Below are 16,520 nucleotides of genomic sequence, written 5' to 3' on the forward strand. Positions count from 1 at the left end.
ATTCATCCCGTGGCTTTAATCCAAGGAATCCTATGTTGGATTAAAGCCTCTTGAAGTTGACATTATTCTGTCAGTGGGAAATGTGGCCTCTGCTCTCTTTTAATAAATGAATTCATCCTTTTTAATTTCACGTGGCCTCTTTATTAGCCTCTTTCATCTCTTCTTTACTTCCAGATGATATGTCAGTTTTTACTTATTTAATGAATCTTTCATGGGCTTTGTCACCAATTTGTTTAACTTGTGTCTGGATTCTTTTTCCAGGCACATATTGATAGAGTAGAATTCTCCAGATGTATGATTGGCTTTTCTAATAGCATACCACAATGGGACACAGCTGCTTTTTGTATGTATTTGGCATATTATTGTGCCTCTGCAGCCTGTTGAAATGAAAAATATTGTATTGACCTTCCTCTGTTATGTTATTATTATTGCTGTGCAATGTAATGCCACCCCCCCGGACATTGAATGGAGTCAGTTAGTCTTCAGCGTGCTGTTGTCACTAGCAGGCTAATTTTCTTTTCATAAAGTTAGCAGTATGTGGTAAATGAAGCTTCCTAGTACAAGTGGTCAGAAAAAACACAGACCAATTTATTATAATGTGATTGAAAGAGTGGAAAGCTGCGTGTCTGTGCTGTCAATGCCCGAATTTACCGCATTTCTTTGTCACATGTTTAGATTGGTTTGTAATTACAAAGGGATTATATTCCTGTGAAACGAACACAGTTGTTCTCATACTAATTTTGAGTCCATGTTCCACGCTGTGATATCTTGCTTGAACTTGCTCCGAGTAACACACACTGTATGTAGCACAGTGCTGATACTTAACACAGAGGTAGTAAGCAAATCGTGTGCTTTCTTTTGCTTGTTTTAATTACCTAAACCATGAAATTGGTGTCCTGATAATTAAAGAATAGTTTAGACTAAAAATGGCTTGTCCAAAGGCTTTCGCTCATTCTAGAAAAGGCCCTCAGTTAAGTTGCCTCTGTACCCCTCTGTGGAACTGTCCAGAAGTCTATTTTCCCTTCAAATTGGTTTTTCCCCAGCAATGAATGTTGCTTTTAGCTGTCAGTGTTGTTTTATTTTTGTTTTCCGCTAGCTGCTTTAATGGTGACTGGTAACACTTAGGAGGTTTGAGCCATTTTGGCCTTTTTTTTCCCAGCACTCGCCCACTTTCCCCCGTTTTGACATTGGGATGCTCAGAGGACCAGTGTTGCTCTTATAGACTAGTTATGTAACTGCTTCTGCACTTAGATACAAAGAGATAAAATGGGGTGAGTATCTGCGATGGCACAGAGAAAGGAGTCTTATACAGAGGCAGACAAGGAATTAGTGGACCTGGACCGTGTCACGGTCAGAACCTGGATTTGTAGACCAATGTTTTGGTGCTCTTCTCTTTGATGGCCCTTTGTTGTTTTTTACATGTTTTGACAAGTGCAGGCATTCTTTGTGTTTTTTATTCGAGTAGTAACTGGATCTATAAAGTAGAAATATATGTATGTCAATGTTTTATGTGTAGGTTGTCAATTTTGTGCTTAATAATAGAAGTGATCATGCATGCTGTAATAAAAGTCTTTTACTTTAGCAGAGAACAAGGCAGAGCAGTTTACAAACTTAATTCCCCACAGATTTCCCTTGTGACTGCAGGGCTAAGCAGTCCAAGTCTTAATCGCTTGACTTCTCCCTATCTCTTCAGCACACCTGCCCTCTCACTTTCTCGCTGACTTTATGCTTTAGAGTAGGAAAAAAATCGATTGATTTTTTTTTCTCTCTCTTCTTTCTTTCCATGGTCGTCCATCACTTATGAAACTAAACGTAATGAATAGATAATTAGCTTGAATAGGCAGAATTTTGTTATAGTCCATTATGGACAATGTTGTGAGATCTTACCTACTTTGTCAGCAGGGTTAGCTATATCACTGCCCTTAATTGTTTACTTGAGGGAATGGCAACATGGCTGTCACTAATTGAAAATGATTTATGTTATGTAAAACTAGGATGAAGATATTTAGAGTCTTAATTAAGAAAGAAGTGCATGCACAACACTAAATGAAAGTCTCTAATAGTCTGCACTGTTTGTGCAGGCCCTCTGATTTCTACAAATAGACACATTATTGAACGCTGACAGTTGTACTTAATTGAAAATCTCAAGGACTAAAGTAAGAATACAAGAGACCACAAAATGTGTGTGGACAACTTTATAACAGATGTGTGAACCGGGATTTGTGTGTGCGCTACCAAATCAATAGAAAGCTCACAGGTCTCTATTGATGTGTCTATTTAAGAACAGTATCTCCTCAGAGGACTTACTCTATTTCATTGCTGGAAAGGAATCTCAACCCTAATCTTGATACAAACCATTAACTGTGCCTCTTTTCTCCTCTTCTTCCCTCCCCTCCCCTTCTGCTCTTCTTCTTGTGCTCCAGGTGGAAGTTGAAGTAGAGAGCATGGACAAAGCAGGGAACTTCATTGGCTGGCTGCACATCGAGGGTGTGAATCTGTCCGTTGCGCTTGTAGAAAATGCTTTGTCCAAGGTGCACTTCACAGCGGAACGCAGCGCCTACTACAAAACCCTGGTCTCAGCAGAGGAGGGGTGCCGACAGAGAAAAGAGAAGGTAGGTGTCGTTTATATGCAGAAACTATTGTGTGTCTTGTAAAACTGTTAAAAAAAACCTTAGAGGTGGTCAACTCAACCATGAGCATCATGAAGCTCCATGTGACGGTTTTAGCAGTCGCCATCTTGGCATTGCCTGAGTCTTGTTAACTTCTGGCTAGTGTGAATCAAGCTGAGCCCCACCTAAAAGGGTTACCCACCTGTCATACATTCAACTTTTTATTCTGCCAGTCGGTAAACCTTTCTATTGTATTTATACAACAGTAATATATTGTGTATATGTTTATAGTTTTTATTGTAGATATTATTAGGCGTAAAGGTTTTGAATGCTTTCAGTTACAGGTTTTGCAAAGTTGTCACTTAAGCAACAGTTTGGGCAACAGTTGCCCAAATTTGGGTTAACAGAGTAACTGGCAAGTACTGCCAAGCAAGCATCACTATACTGACCTTGGAACACGATTTTCAGGAAAGATTTAGGTGATACCATGGTGGACGTGTGTTTATTTACGGTGTAAGGTTTGTCAAGCTACATGATAGCTCTGTTCCCACATTCAAGAGGTAAACGTGCTGTAAATAAATGAAAATATTTGGTCCAATAATCTTTTGTTAATGTTGATATAATTTGAATGACAGCATAAATGTGGCTAAAACATATTAATAACATGCAGTCAGTAGCTGCAGCCACAGTGTTGTGAAAACACTCCATCTGGGGTTGCAAATAGCCGCATATTTGCTGTTATCATTGAAGCTGTCTTTCCTCTATGGGAGCCCTTTGATGGATGGAGGCCTCTCTCACAGTGATCCTGATCTTGCCCTGCATTTTCATTATGGCTGCACAAGTCACCCCTGGCAGATGCACAAAGTGCCTGGCCAGCTGTCACCATCGTCCTCTTTCTCTCTATCATCTGTAACTTGTTTCTTCTCTCTCTTTTTACGTCTCTCTCTCTCTCTCTCTCTTTCTTTCACTCACTTCTACGTATTCGGGTCCTTGAGCTGACACAAATGCCTCTTCTCCCCATACAAATGTGATGTATTGCAGGAGACAAAAGGGGGCTGTGTTCCTTTTCCCTCCCTAGAATCTATCATGTTCATTGTCGTTGTGCTGCTGTTCTATGTCTCGCCTGCTCTTTGCAGGTCCTTCTTTTCCTCAAACGACTGAAAGACAGCTAAATATCTGCGCAGAGTGGCGCGCAGGTGAACCTTTGTCTGCTATCAAAAAAAAAATAAAAACATCTTGCCTGCGATGTGAGCACACAGATGCTGCCATGTTAAATCAAACTGCAGCAGGAAGGCACATCCCTGACACCTGATAACAATTTCACTACCGGTCCCTGCGTTGAGACAGATTGACTTTCACCACAATGTTTTGACTTGAGCTAACCTGAGTGCAGACACGGCCGTGAGGAAAGACTGCAGAATGGGGCCCTGAATTGACCAGACAGACAGTGATTATGTTTGATGTTAGTTTGCCACAGGCAGCGGTGGACAGATCAACCACAGCCTGATTTGTTTGTGTGTAGCAGAGTGTGTTTTGTTAGGGGAGCACAGGGCAGTTATATGCGTGTGAATGCATACTGTGCAACTTGGAGGCAGATGAGGTGGGACTTGCTGTTCTAATTAACCCGTAGAGACCATCTGAAGAAAAGCTGAGAGCTTAGCATTTTTTCTGTCTTTCTCTTTTGATGTTGTGGCTGCTCTTTGTCTGTGTGTAGGCTGCGGGTAGGTAGGGCATCTCTCTCCCTCTCTTCCTCTTTTCGCATTGCCCTCTCTTTATTGTCCCTACGGCTGTAGAAATGGAAGACGTCAGTGGTACTGCTGTGTCAGGCGTCTCTACAAGAAAACAAGGTTGTCGTAATAAAGCATTGTGTGTGTGTGTATGCGTGCACACACTCATTAAGAAAAAGTTTGCGTTGGTGGTCCAGCAGGGACCCAGGACAACAAGGGAGGACTGAGGCTTGCTGCTGTAGCATCCTGAACCAAAACTGCTTAGTTCGAATGACTTAGGTGAATATGAGATTCTGTTACAATGAGACCAATGGGACAAAGTGATTGCATTCCAAAGGGTTTGGAGAGAAAAGAGGACTTTTCTTCAGCTCAGCATATTTTAATCTTGCATATCAGCATCTCCTGGAACAGGCCTTACACTGCTCACTTCATTCAGAAGGTTGAAGTTGGAGGCCTGGACCTATTTCTAACTCTGTTTCCCATTACATTGACTTACAGGGCTAGATATGAATGCTCACACCTATGATAAAAGAGTGAGTGTAAACGAGGAACCAAATGCATTTATGTTGGAGAGAGAAAGCAGAACTCTCTACAGCCATTATCTGCATAACTCTAACTAATAAAGAAGCAAGAATAGCACTGCTGGTCACATAAAGAGTAGATATCTTTAATTTTGGGCTTTAACACTTACAAATTGTTCGGGACATAAAAATCTTCTGGATCCTTTCGTTCATCTTCCCCGGTTCTTTGATTAAGAAGAAGTGGACAATATCTGGTCTCAAAATTACAATTTATTCTAACAGTAAAGAAGCAAATTCTGAGTCACACAAACAGATCTCTGTGATTGCCTGGCCTCACAGCCAGAGAACAATATGCCATTCTTGTAAACACCTTTTATCCTATCTTGAGATCCCATAAAATCATGTCCTTCCCTAACTCTGCACCAATGGGGTCAGCTCAACTGATATTTAGTTTACCTTATTTGGTAATGGTTAAACCTTAGAGTCAGGATAAAACAGAAAGAAATAGCAGGGGGTCCCCTTTTGTCAGTCGTAAACCTAAGTTGAAGATAAGTTCTCCAGGAGAATGATCACTGTACCATATGAGTGACTTTATGACGCCCCATAAAAGCTTACACCTCTTCCCCCATGTAAGTTCACTTTAAGTCCTAACATCTCATAAGCTGTGAGTCAGATCTGAAAGTGACCAGGAAAACAAATTCACAGGAAGGGTGGGTCGTAAAATGGGGTCATGGGGATGAACACATTCTTTCAATCAAGATCTGGATTTACAACCTTAGCTTGATATCAACCAGAGCTGTCTCCAAAGAGCAGACAACAGCTAACAAAGGAAATGAATTACAAAAGTCTATGAGAAGTAGGGAAATTACACACTTCTCAATACATTCGGTATACCTATCTTCCTTTGATCTTCTGTAAAACTTACTTAACACATAAGTACTTATAAAACACATTACAGTAATATGCATACAGAAATGAAAACTCATATTAGGGACACACTTCTAGATATGTGGACCCACACCACATAACAACATCATACAAAATAAAATCTTTCACCTAACAAAGTACAATAGCTTTCTAGCAAAAACTGGAGATTTTCCGCCTGTGCCGAAAACCTTATGCCTTAATCTGTTGTTGTCTCTTTAGCTCCACTTTACCTTTTGTTGAGTCTTTCAACCAATCAGGGACTGACACTTTCACTGGTTAACCAATTGGACTATGTGGAAGCTCCGGAGCATTTTATATTGTCTTTAAATGTTCTTCCAGCCACCTAAAACAAAAAGGAAATGATGATGTTGGAAACAAATGTTGTTAATATAAGTTTTCTTGGATTTTTTATGGCCAGGAGAAATCTCCTGCAAGTTCACACACAGTCCTTATTTTGGGGTTTATCAATCTGACAATGATTGTTGTAAGATTACAGTAGTATTGGCTGGTTAAATGTTTATTACTACAAGTAGCAGGGAAAAGATGGCAGCAGCTACCTCTACTCTTTAAGGAATTAACAAACAGTTGGTGAATTGTGTGGATTTCTTCTTCTTTTTTTGTATAAGATTAACATGTTCTTTTTAGACAAGAACGTTTGAATCTCAGACAAGCAGGGTATCTGAGCCATCTGCCAAAGTGGCTGAACAACCTTAATGTCAAGCCATGACTTACAAACTATTGTTAACATAAATCTCTATGTGTATCGACCTTTGACAATTGTCACTGTCATGCTGTCTGTGATTACATTTGCATAATTCAGCTAGAAGACAGACCTGGTGCTCTGTATGTAGACTCCAGTGTTGCCAAGCAGCGCCCATGCCCTGTGCTGAAATCTCTCGCTAGGTGTTGTAAAGCATTCTTGTGTAATATTTGGATTCTCCTAGGAGGAAGGAAAAAGTTGTTGCTTACCAGGCATCTCTGTAAATTAGACTCACTGTGAAAACAGTGCACTTTGTCATTGTAATATGAGATGTCTCATTGCAGCTATTCATTTGAATTTTCAGTATTCCCCTTTGCTGCTGCTGAGAAATAAATTTGACGAGATAGCAGGAGTTTGGCTCAACAGAGACCAACTGTAGAGACATTGGCTGGAGCTTCCATTCCCATTCCCCAAAGACTGAGCAGGTGTGGCAGTTGGTTTGTCAATATTCGGCTTTGCCTAAGGGAATTTCAGATTTTAGAAACAGAAAAATGAAATGGAATTAAGAAGTGGGGTCAAGAAAGAGAAATCAATTTACACTCCCAGAAGCTCTCCGCTCTACTTTCTAAGCTTTTCACCATCCTCCAGTGTGTATTTTATTATTTTAAAGCCTACTGTTTGACAAAAGAAGACCTAGTAGCTGTAAATTGGCAGAGGAAACAAACATGGTAGTAATTGGGGTGGCCTAATTGTGAAGAAATGAATAACCAAAGTGAGTTTTCTGTTGAGCAAGGGTTTTTTTTCTGTAATTACCCAACCTTGAAGGAGATTAACACACTCCGATGGGTCTCAGAGTGGGTGAATGGAAGATAGAAAAGAGAGGGAGTGGGAAAAGAAAAAGGGAGGAAAAAAAGATATGACAACCCCTGTTAAAGATATTTCTGTCACGGGACTCTTCTCCTTTCATCACAGCCCGCCTCCTTTTTCTCAACCCTTTTCACACACCACTGTCTTCCTTTTAATCTCTTCAGCATTCTCACATCCTTATGTGAGAACGCTGAAGAGATCCTCTATCATTCTTCTGCTATTCATTGAAACTCGGTTATAGCCCTGTTTCACTCAGTTGCTCTGCAGTGTTTGGATCATGCTGGACAGTATGGTCACAGTGAGTCAGGAACCTGCATCACTTTTGTACGGCTTTTGAAAAGGGGAGGTGGGGGGGTGGGGTCCTTGTGAAACTTAAACCCAGAATCTGGTGCTGCCGCTCCTTATACTTCACCTGTCCATCAACAGCACTCATCAAAGCACTTGAAGCATCATCGCTGTGACATTGAGCTTCATGACGTGTCCTTGGCCGAGCCTGATTGAAGTACCTAATCTTGTTTCAGCATTTCTTTTTTTTCCTGTGGTATCCAGGACGCTGCAAGTCCAGCCAACTTGACTGTCACTTTGCCCAGGGGCCTTTTCACAAGTGTGCATTAATCAACCATTTTTGTACCTTTAAAGCAAGTCAGACCCACACCTTTGTGTACCAGGCTGTCTTAACAAAATAATGCTCTGAAAAAATGAATATTGTTTTATTTGTGTAGAAAAATTACAATATATAGCCTCTTTAAATGTAAATCTAATATATTGCAATATACTGAATGTAACCAGTCTATCACAAGGCATATCTTATCACCAGATTCTTCAGCCTTAAAATACACCTAATTTTATTGCTCCTTGTAGCAAAATTGAGTTTGCCATCTACCAATGATTCCATGTGAATGCAGCACTAAACTCTGCATGTCTTGTTATACTGGTCTTTCTTTCTCAAAGGTCAAGTGGCTCACCTTGCAGACAAAACATTTCAACATTCAACTGAAAAATTCCCCAACCCGCCTGTAATTTTCAGTACTTTTTAAAGGCTATGCAAAATCGTCTCCCTGTATGGCCATTGAAGACTCACCTTCTCTCCAGTCAGCACATCACACACCTGGCTAAACAGGAACACACTGTGGACAAATCAAGATAATTGGGCTTTTAGCAAAGCTAATTGGCTTCTTTCTCTATGTTCAGGCCGTCATAGGTTTACCTCAAGTGGACTGGTTCTGCTCAAAGGATTATCCATGGTTGGCATTCTGTCCTTCTTTCCAGTGAATGTCTACATTGTATATTTCCTTGTACAATTCAGCGAAATGCATTTTTTTATACAATAAATGACTTTTATGTATGACGTATGTGGCATGCTGATTATCAGTCTTTTGTAAACGGGCCGCATAGAATTACATATGAGCAGCTTTGTTTGGTTTCCATGGATGACTGTCCCTTTTCTATTAATACCATGCTTAGTGCTGTCTTAAGCCCAGAGCCATTGAAATGCTTTCAGGGTTGCAATCTTTTCTCTCTCTCTCTCTTTCCATTCCCATTTTTCCTGGCTTCTCATAGTGAAATAACCTGTGGCAGTCACTAGGCAATACCATGGAAAAAAATTGCTGGGGATTAATAATAAAGCAGTTCATCTATGGAGGCTTCAAGTGAAATAACAAAGTAAATTTAGCTCATTCTGTGGCTGCTTTGACCAATTGTTTCTTAAATTCAGGTCTCTTTTAGCCAAATCCCTTTGCTCCTCTTGCAAATTATCTCCTCTTAACGTCAGACATTTCAGTGTTATTCTCTGGCTGACCTCACTTCATAGAGAGATATTTGGCAAACATGAAATAATTGCTGGTATTACCTTTCGCTCACAAATTGCATTATGGTCTTGTAAAGAATTGAGATGTAATGGCATTTGAGAGCGAACAGGATGATTGGTCACCTGTATTACCATTCCAATCATCCCTCTACGCTATGTCTTCACTGGATGGCTCACTACTGTTGTCACTGTTGCCTTCTGATTTAACAAATGGGGGCTTTATGTTGTTGAGACAGGAACAACAGCCACGACATGGCCAATCACAGAAAGTGATACGCACTTAATGACCGGGCTCGACACCTGTCCGGACCATTTAAGAGCAAATCGGAATGGCAGCTGAGAAAACGACTTCTTATGCCTGGATGAAAATGAAAGGGATCAGGAGGAAGTGATTCTTAAAGTGAAGTGCTGATGTTTTAAGGTTTTCTAGCCACTTTTGTGGCTTCCTTTTCCTAATCATCACAGAAAAGTCGAGTCCAAACTCCACTCCTTTAATTTGATGCCAGAAAGGTTTCTTTGATTACACATTAAACCTAAATACTTAACACATGGGGTTCTGTTTTTCTCAAATTATTGTGTGAACTGCACTTTCCCTGGTAGGCTGGAATGTGATAATGGAAATAATGGAAAGGCTTTATGTAGTGTAGCATATCTTTGCAGCTTTTGGTTATATTCTCAGGGTCATGAGTGCGCACAGCTTGTTTGCATCTCTACAATTGCTTTTTGGAACAATTTCGCTCCATTGTAAAATGTTTAATGGGTGAACTTTGGATTAAAAAAAAAGAGAGGCACTCTGTCGGGTCATATAGTGCCAACTCCTGCAAACTCCCTCATTTTAATTTAATACGTTTGGACCCCCAGCAGTTTGTTTGGGGTTTTGCTCTTTGTCTTTTTCTTCGAGTTGAGCTGCCTGGAGGTTTTTGGAAAAGCTTATTGCGTGTATGTGGAGAGCATGCATAATGCAGGTATTGTATTTAAAACTGCTCATTCAAAGTAACGAATGTAACAACATCCTGCAGTTACTCAGGCATGTTGTGTACCTGAAAATGACAGGGATGAATAATTAATGTTCTGCATATAATAAAACACTAGTACAGATTCTGTTACAAATATGTGTTGCAGCTTACAATGATCAGCCACAGCAGTTTAAACATCTGCCTAATGGTGGTCGGCAGCAGCACAAGTAGGTGGTATGTGTCAAAGTAACATCCAAATGAATGCTAGAACCCAAAGCTTCCCAACAGCATTGCCCAGAGCATCACAGCGCCTGCAGCAATTTGCCTTCTTCCCATAGTGCATCCTGCAGCCATCTCTTTCCCAGGTAAATGGGGAAAAAAATATTATCAGGCCAGGCGACCATAGTCTGCTGATGTACAGTGAATGTGCATCTCTGCTTTCCTTTCTTGCATTCTGTTCAGACCACATGGGCCAGCCAGGTACATCCCATGTACCTGGTCGTCCATTGCAGGAACTAATAGGCCACATTTGGCCTGCACTTTTATTCCTACTGCTGGAACTTCCCCTGCAGCCCTGGTACACTGGGGGACAGAGTTTAATGCTGATTGTTATTGTATTTGTTTTCTTCAGAATATGCTCTGTAGTTAATGACAAAGAGCGGCAGATCAAGAGAAGAGATGGATTGGAGAGTGTGAAATAGGCCATCATGTAGGTGCTGGCTTTGTTCAGAAACACCTAAAGACCTGCCTTTCATCAAAGTCACTCAGTTCCGTATGCTTTCCCATTTCTTCCTGCTTTAACCATTCCAATGTTAATAAATGGCTGCTTACTTGCGGCCCAGTGCTGCCTTTTGACGATCACAGTAACATCACATAATGGCTTACCTGCCATAGTTTTGATATTGTGACTGATCATTAAACTATTTCCATCCTTGTGCACGTTGTTCCTCTACTGATAATATTTGTTTTTGATAGTTTCAAATGCATAAATACCAATGTGCAGAGGTCCTTTCATATACCAGAAATCTAATGAAAGAATGAAATGGGGTCAGTGGTAGTGTTTTTGCTCAGTCATCTCAAAGATGGAGGGCCAGGAGAATCATTATGTCACTGGTAATTTGCATTTTTTTGCCCTTTCGGAGATGAGTGGCTTAAACGGTGCCAAAAGTCACAGTGCATCATCTCACCCATGGGCAATCTATTAATGCCAGTCCTGCTTTGTGTTTCGAATTTATCATCCACAGTATTACACAGGCCTGCACAAACTCCAAGGCCTTGGCCACATTATGTCTTTGGCTGATGTAGCTGAGTGTAGCAATGAGCAGGTTGATACAGTTTGATGAGTCATGGTGCAGCAGTGCAATTTCATTCAAAATAAAATTGTAGGGAAAGTTAAGACACCTCATCTCAAACACAGAGTAATGCTATGCTTACAAAACAATCTAATAAGTAACATGGTTTTTAATTTTTTAATTACCAGTTTAAGTGCTAATATTATATAATAATTCTATTAATTATCTATGACAGGCTAAATCTGTTTCATTACATTAAAAATAAATCAAAAGGAGATGCTAAATGCTAGTACTCATCCCTGACAAAAAAGATGGCAGAACAGTGTTAAAGGCTTTATGATAGCCTATCACCTTTCAGATCAGTGGTTCAAAACTCACGTCCTACACCGGAAATTACCAGCACATCCAGCAAGCGGACGCTTGGCCTTATTGCCAGTGTGTCATCAATACACAAGCAAGATGAAGGTTGCAGCGTTTGTTGGCAAGTGTGAAAGGACAGCAGGATCACAGCAAGGGGACATTATTGCCTGCAGGGTGGTCACAATGGGAGAGGTGACCCGTGTGAGACCTCACATCTCTGGAAAAGATGGAGAGGACTGCGTGCTCTATTATATGTGCTGCTAAATCTCAGGCTTCAGTCTGTGTGTGCGTCTGTCTTTGCATTCATGTATGCATTTGTATGCGACTGCATACCATTTCCTTTTCTGTTTGTTTACTATGCCATGATGTTTGTGCGTGTGTGTGTGTGTGTGTGTGTATGTTTACTCCTGCCTTTATCTTTCTTCTTAGTGTGCACAAAATGAACCACCTACCACACAAAAGCAAAGCGCTGACAGAGGCTTTTTCATATGGCTAAAAGATTACATAATATGGTCCTCAGTGTGCTGTGTACACATCCACACACACAAACTTGGTTGCAGATGGAGGGAGGGCGCCACACGTGCACACACACACACACACACACCATACACTCGCTGTTTCTATCCTGCTTACTCAAACACACTTTGAGTCCTTGCAGACAGACAGTGCACACACAGATGTACACATGCACACACACACTCTCAGGGGACACCCCCCCCCCCTTACTTTAGTTGGCAAGCTGGACCCTCAGTGCCCGAGGCAGAGACAGAAAAAGAGATCAGTGGACCCAGTGATGTGTGTGTTATTTACACCCTTACTCCCAGTTCTCTCTCTCTCTGTCTTCATCTTCCTTTTCCCCAATTCCAAGCTGCAAAATCAGCAGTCTGTCAGCTCCACTCGCCATCTCCTGAAATCACATATGAACATTCTTTTCGTCTTTATCTGCTTCATTCTCCATCTCAGCATGCAGGTCGTGTGCTCACACACACACACACACACACACACACACACACACACACACACACACACACTCAGCAGTCACCTGCAAAGTTGAGCCTACAATTTTTATTTTTTTTTTCCAAGCAAGACACACACATCCAGTGACGTCTCAGCAGTCTCACCTTCTGCTTGCTGAATTATGCATTTACATAAGTTGCAGGATTACAGGCTGACTTTGAAAATGTCATCTGAAAAATGCATCCAGCCACAAGGACATGAGGCGAGTCCTGAGGAACACGCACACACTCCAGTGAAATATTCTACTTGATGAAGCATATAACAGGAAGTAGGCCTTTTTGTTTAGCGGGACGTTTTCTCTCTGCATGCACTTGCTATCCACGCGTTGGTGTATTCCGTTTTTCTTCCATATGTGTGCATGCTCATTATGATATATGATCCTATGTGTTATATATAGGTTTGTCAGTATGTCCTTGGACCAGTCATGCACAGGGTTCTTGTGGCAGAGGTCCTCAGGGGCAGGTTTGCGGCTGCCACTGGTTCATCAGTGCAGAAATAACTCATGCAGTTTCTCCTTACCCCACCACACCCACTCACCCCTTCACTCGGGTATCGGGATTAAGCCCCGAGGCCATGAGACAAGAGAGAAGGTGCCTAGAAGAGAGAGAGTGAGAGGAGGTGAGACGCTGGCAGAGAGCATAATGCGATATGACGTAGTGCGTTGCATTATGGCTGATTAACACATGCTCGGCTTTGTAACCTGCAACAGACAAACACAAACTCCCAGACTGCCGGTCTGCCTTACTGCAGCCCCCCACCACCGTTCTCTGCTTCTTATATCTTAGGGCTTCCTTTTTTATCCCTCTTCTCTGCCCCAATTTCTCCTCCATCTCTGCTGATTAAAGTAAGTGTGAAGGACATGCACTGACTGGACTTAGGCTAGTCGATTATTTGCTCTCCCTTTTTTCCTGGTTAGTCCCTCCTGGGACACTGTAAGGAGACACTTTTCCACTTGGTTTGCTGAGGACTGGTTGTGGCTGACTGCTTCCTACTGCCACTAGAATGAGTGCATGGAATACAAGCACTGAGCCTTGAATTTTAACACAATGTATTTGACCTCAGACTGTAGAGCTTTTATTAGTCAGTTGTGGCAAAGGTTGTTACCTTGATACCTAAATGCTCTGGGTGTTTACCTGAGACCTTTTTTTTTATCCCAAAGTAATTTATTAATTATTATTTATTATTTATTATTATTAATTGACCTTGTTGTACCTTATACTGACATGTATACGTTCATGATGACTTTTTTCCCTGACATTTGACTAATCACACAGCACGTTTTGTCCTGCCTCAGGTGTCCGCTCCACTTTTGTTCTTATTTAGACAGAGTGGGCTATTCACCATTGCACTAAAAATAAGACACACGCAAGTTATAGTCATTTACACACCCTTTGACATTTTTTAGAGCCGTGCTCGGAGCCACACTTAACTCCGTTTAATATGGGTCGGCAGTGAAACACCCCTCCCTCACATATCCCACCATCTCCCTGCTTCTCCACCCCCCTCGCTTTTCTCTGCCGTCTAATGAAATGCTAAATATTTGTTTCTTCAGGGCACCATTTAAATGTTCTCTGCGCCGGTTGGGATCTTCAAACCCTGTTCTGCTTAATGAGTTCCGGTTTTATTAGTTGCAAGGCATTACAAGGAGACCTTGTTGACATTGCCCCACTGGCCTGTTGTCATGTAAAAACAGTTGTGACATACAGTAGTTGCCTTTTGACCTTGTTAAATCTGTGTTATTATTCAAGCTTTTACCTTATGCCATATACCAAGGAGTATTGTAGCCTCATGTTGCAGGAAATAGGTCAGTCTTCTTTTATCCAGAAATGGAAAGAAGAAACTTACTGTAGGTGTGGATGCCTCATCAGTTCTCTTTATTATCTCTAGAAGTCTTCTACGCATTGGCAGGCCGCTCACGGTTGAACAGCCAAATCTATTGCTAAATGTATTTGCTTTTTTTTTTTTTTTCTGCTACACCCCTCATGATCATTTACTTCACTGCCTCCCATTCTTTAGCATTTCTCTCTCTCTCTCTCTCTCTCATTCATTTGCTCTTGCTGTAGTACCTACACACCATCATCCCCATCTCATCTTTAATTCAACCCCTTTGTCTTTTTGACTCCCTTATTCCCTTTCTCCCTTTTACACTTTCCCAATCTAAGCCCTGAATTAGGCATCTTATTTATTAGTCTGCCCTTACCTTGCATGCTCTCTAATGTTTTCTCACTGCAAGGAGAATGCAAAGTGCATTGATTCATTGATGCATTTTTACTGTCCTTGTCTTTCTAATGGCACCTGTTTGATGTGTGATTTAAGCTTAAGCCCCTGGAGTTGACCAAGGATAATTATCCCAACTATGCCACCCTACTTTTGTGAGTATGTGCTTGGGTTCATGTTACAGTGTTTCAGTAATTTACTTCCATTGTCGGCTGTTGTCTGTACTGATCCCATACCGTAATATCTTTGGAAATAGTATGCAGTTCATGTACTGTTGGCTTCGTAATACTGTAATGTTACAAATTTACTAAATAGCATGTTGGTGTAGCCTATTTGGGAGGCAGCCATTGGCTGAATTAGAAAGCTATGCTAAAGTTCGCTAGGATAGGAAACATTTCTGTCCAAAAATAAAGTTGGCTGTGTCGTTACTGTGCACACATTCGTTTTTCAAGGTATTTGAGCAGGTGTCTCAACAGTTTAGAAGCATTATACATCACCAGTATACACCCTCATGTACCTAGATCTGCCACTGATTGAGCTAATGTAAATCTCTATTCACTAGTAAACTATCTTCTAGTACTTTCATTTCCTATCTCTTGTTTTTGTCCTGGAGTGGTGATGGGACTCACTTTTGCTTCAACTATACAGATCTATAACTGTCACATTGTACTTGTGAAACTCTCATGAGCTCACACTGTCCAACAAAATACAATATGTTGTTGTTGTAGCTCATAATTATGAAATGCCATTGCTTGTTTGAGGTAAAGCATTCAACATGTTTGTTAAACCCTTAGAACATGCTGGCCTTTCATACAAAATGGTTGGGTCCTTTTTCATGAGCTGTCAGGCTTGGAGTATGGTGACATGCAGTAAGAAGAGTAGATGGATGGAGGCAGTGTGGGATGTCCGATAGGAAGTGCTGTTAACAGTCGAGTGTGTTGTGTTGTGATCAATGTAGATCCCAGGTTATCGTTGTTTTGTGTATAATTTGCTTATACGAAGCAAATGTAAAGGTAAGATTGTGTGTGTGTTATTTTAGTGTTTACATCTGTATTCTCTTCATTGTGTTTGTCTTTGACTGTCCCTTAGGGGCGTAGCTGGCCTATTCCACCTCATCAGTCAAGCTAAGAGGAAGTGATAGGGTTTATTAACAGGGCGTGCAGGGTACCTGAAATTGCCTCTTTTTTCATCCACATGACATTTTTTTTTTGTTTTTTTAGGTTTGAGAGAATTTTTAATAAATTCTTAAGGTGTTCCCTTGTAATTTAGGTCAGTCCATTTTTACTGTGTTCAGTCTCATGCCTCCCTAGCCTGCAGAAAACTCTCTAAATCTAGAGAAAGGGACCACTCTGCTAGTTTGAGGAGTGTGTTTTTGTGCATTTTACAGAGTAGCTGTCTCTTCCTTTCTCTTTTGCCTTAGGGAGAGACAGTTACATAAACAGGCTCTCGTCATCTCCGCACTTCCGATTCTCACTGTTGTACCAGTCTCTTTTCATACCCCTTCTCCCCTTTTCTATGTT

At 41.1% G+C, this 16,520-nt stretch overlaps 1 protein-coding gene across 1 annotated transcript in view; it reads left to right on the top strand.

The window, feature by feature from the left end:
* Positions 1-16,520, top strand: part of snd1 (staphylococcal nuclease and tudor domain containing 1) — a 161,903-nt gene that overhangs the window by 101,234 nt on the left and 44,149 nt on the right. Inside the window, exon 17 of the mRNA XM_028422360.1 lies at positions 2,424-2,612. Within this exon, the coding sequence (XP_028278161.1) occupies positions 2,424-2,612 (189 nt within the window). The remainder of the gene's footprint in view (positions 1-2,423; positions 2,613-16,520) is intronic.

The sequence above is a fragment of the Parambassis ranga genome, chromosome 2 (assembly GCF_900634625.1).
Source record: "Parambassis ranga chromosome 2, fParRan2.1, whole genome shotgun sequence".
Classification (NCBI taxonomy): Eukaryota; Metazoa; Chordata; class Actinopteri; family Ambassidae; genus Parambassis; species Parambassis ranga.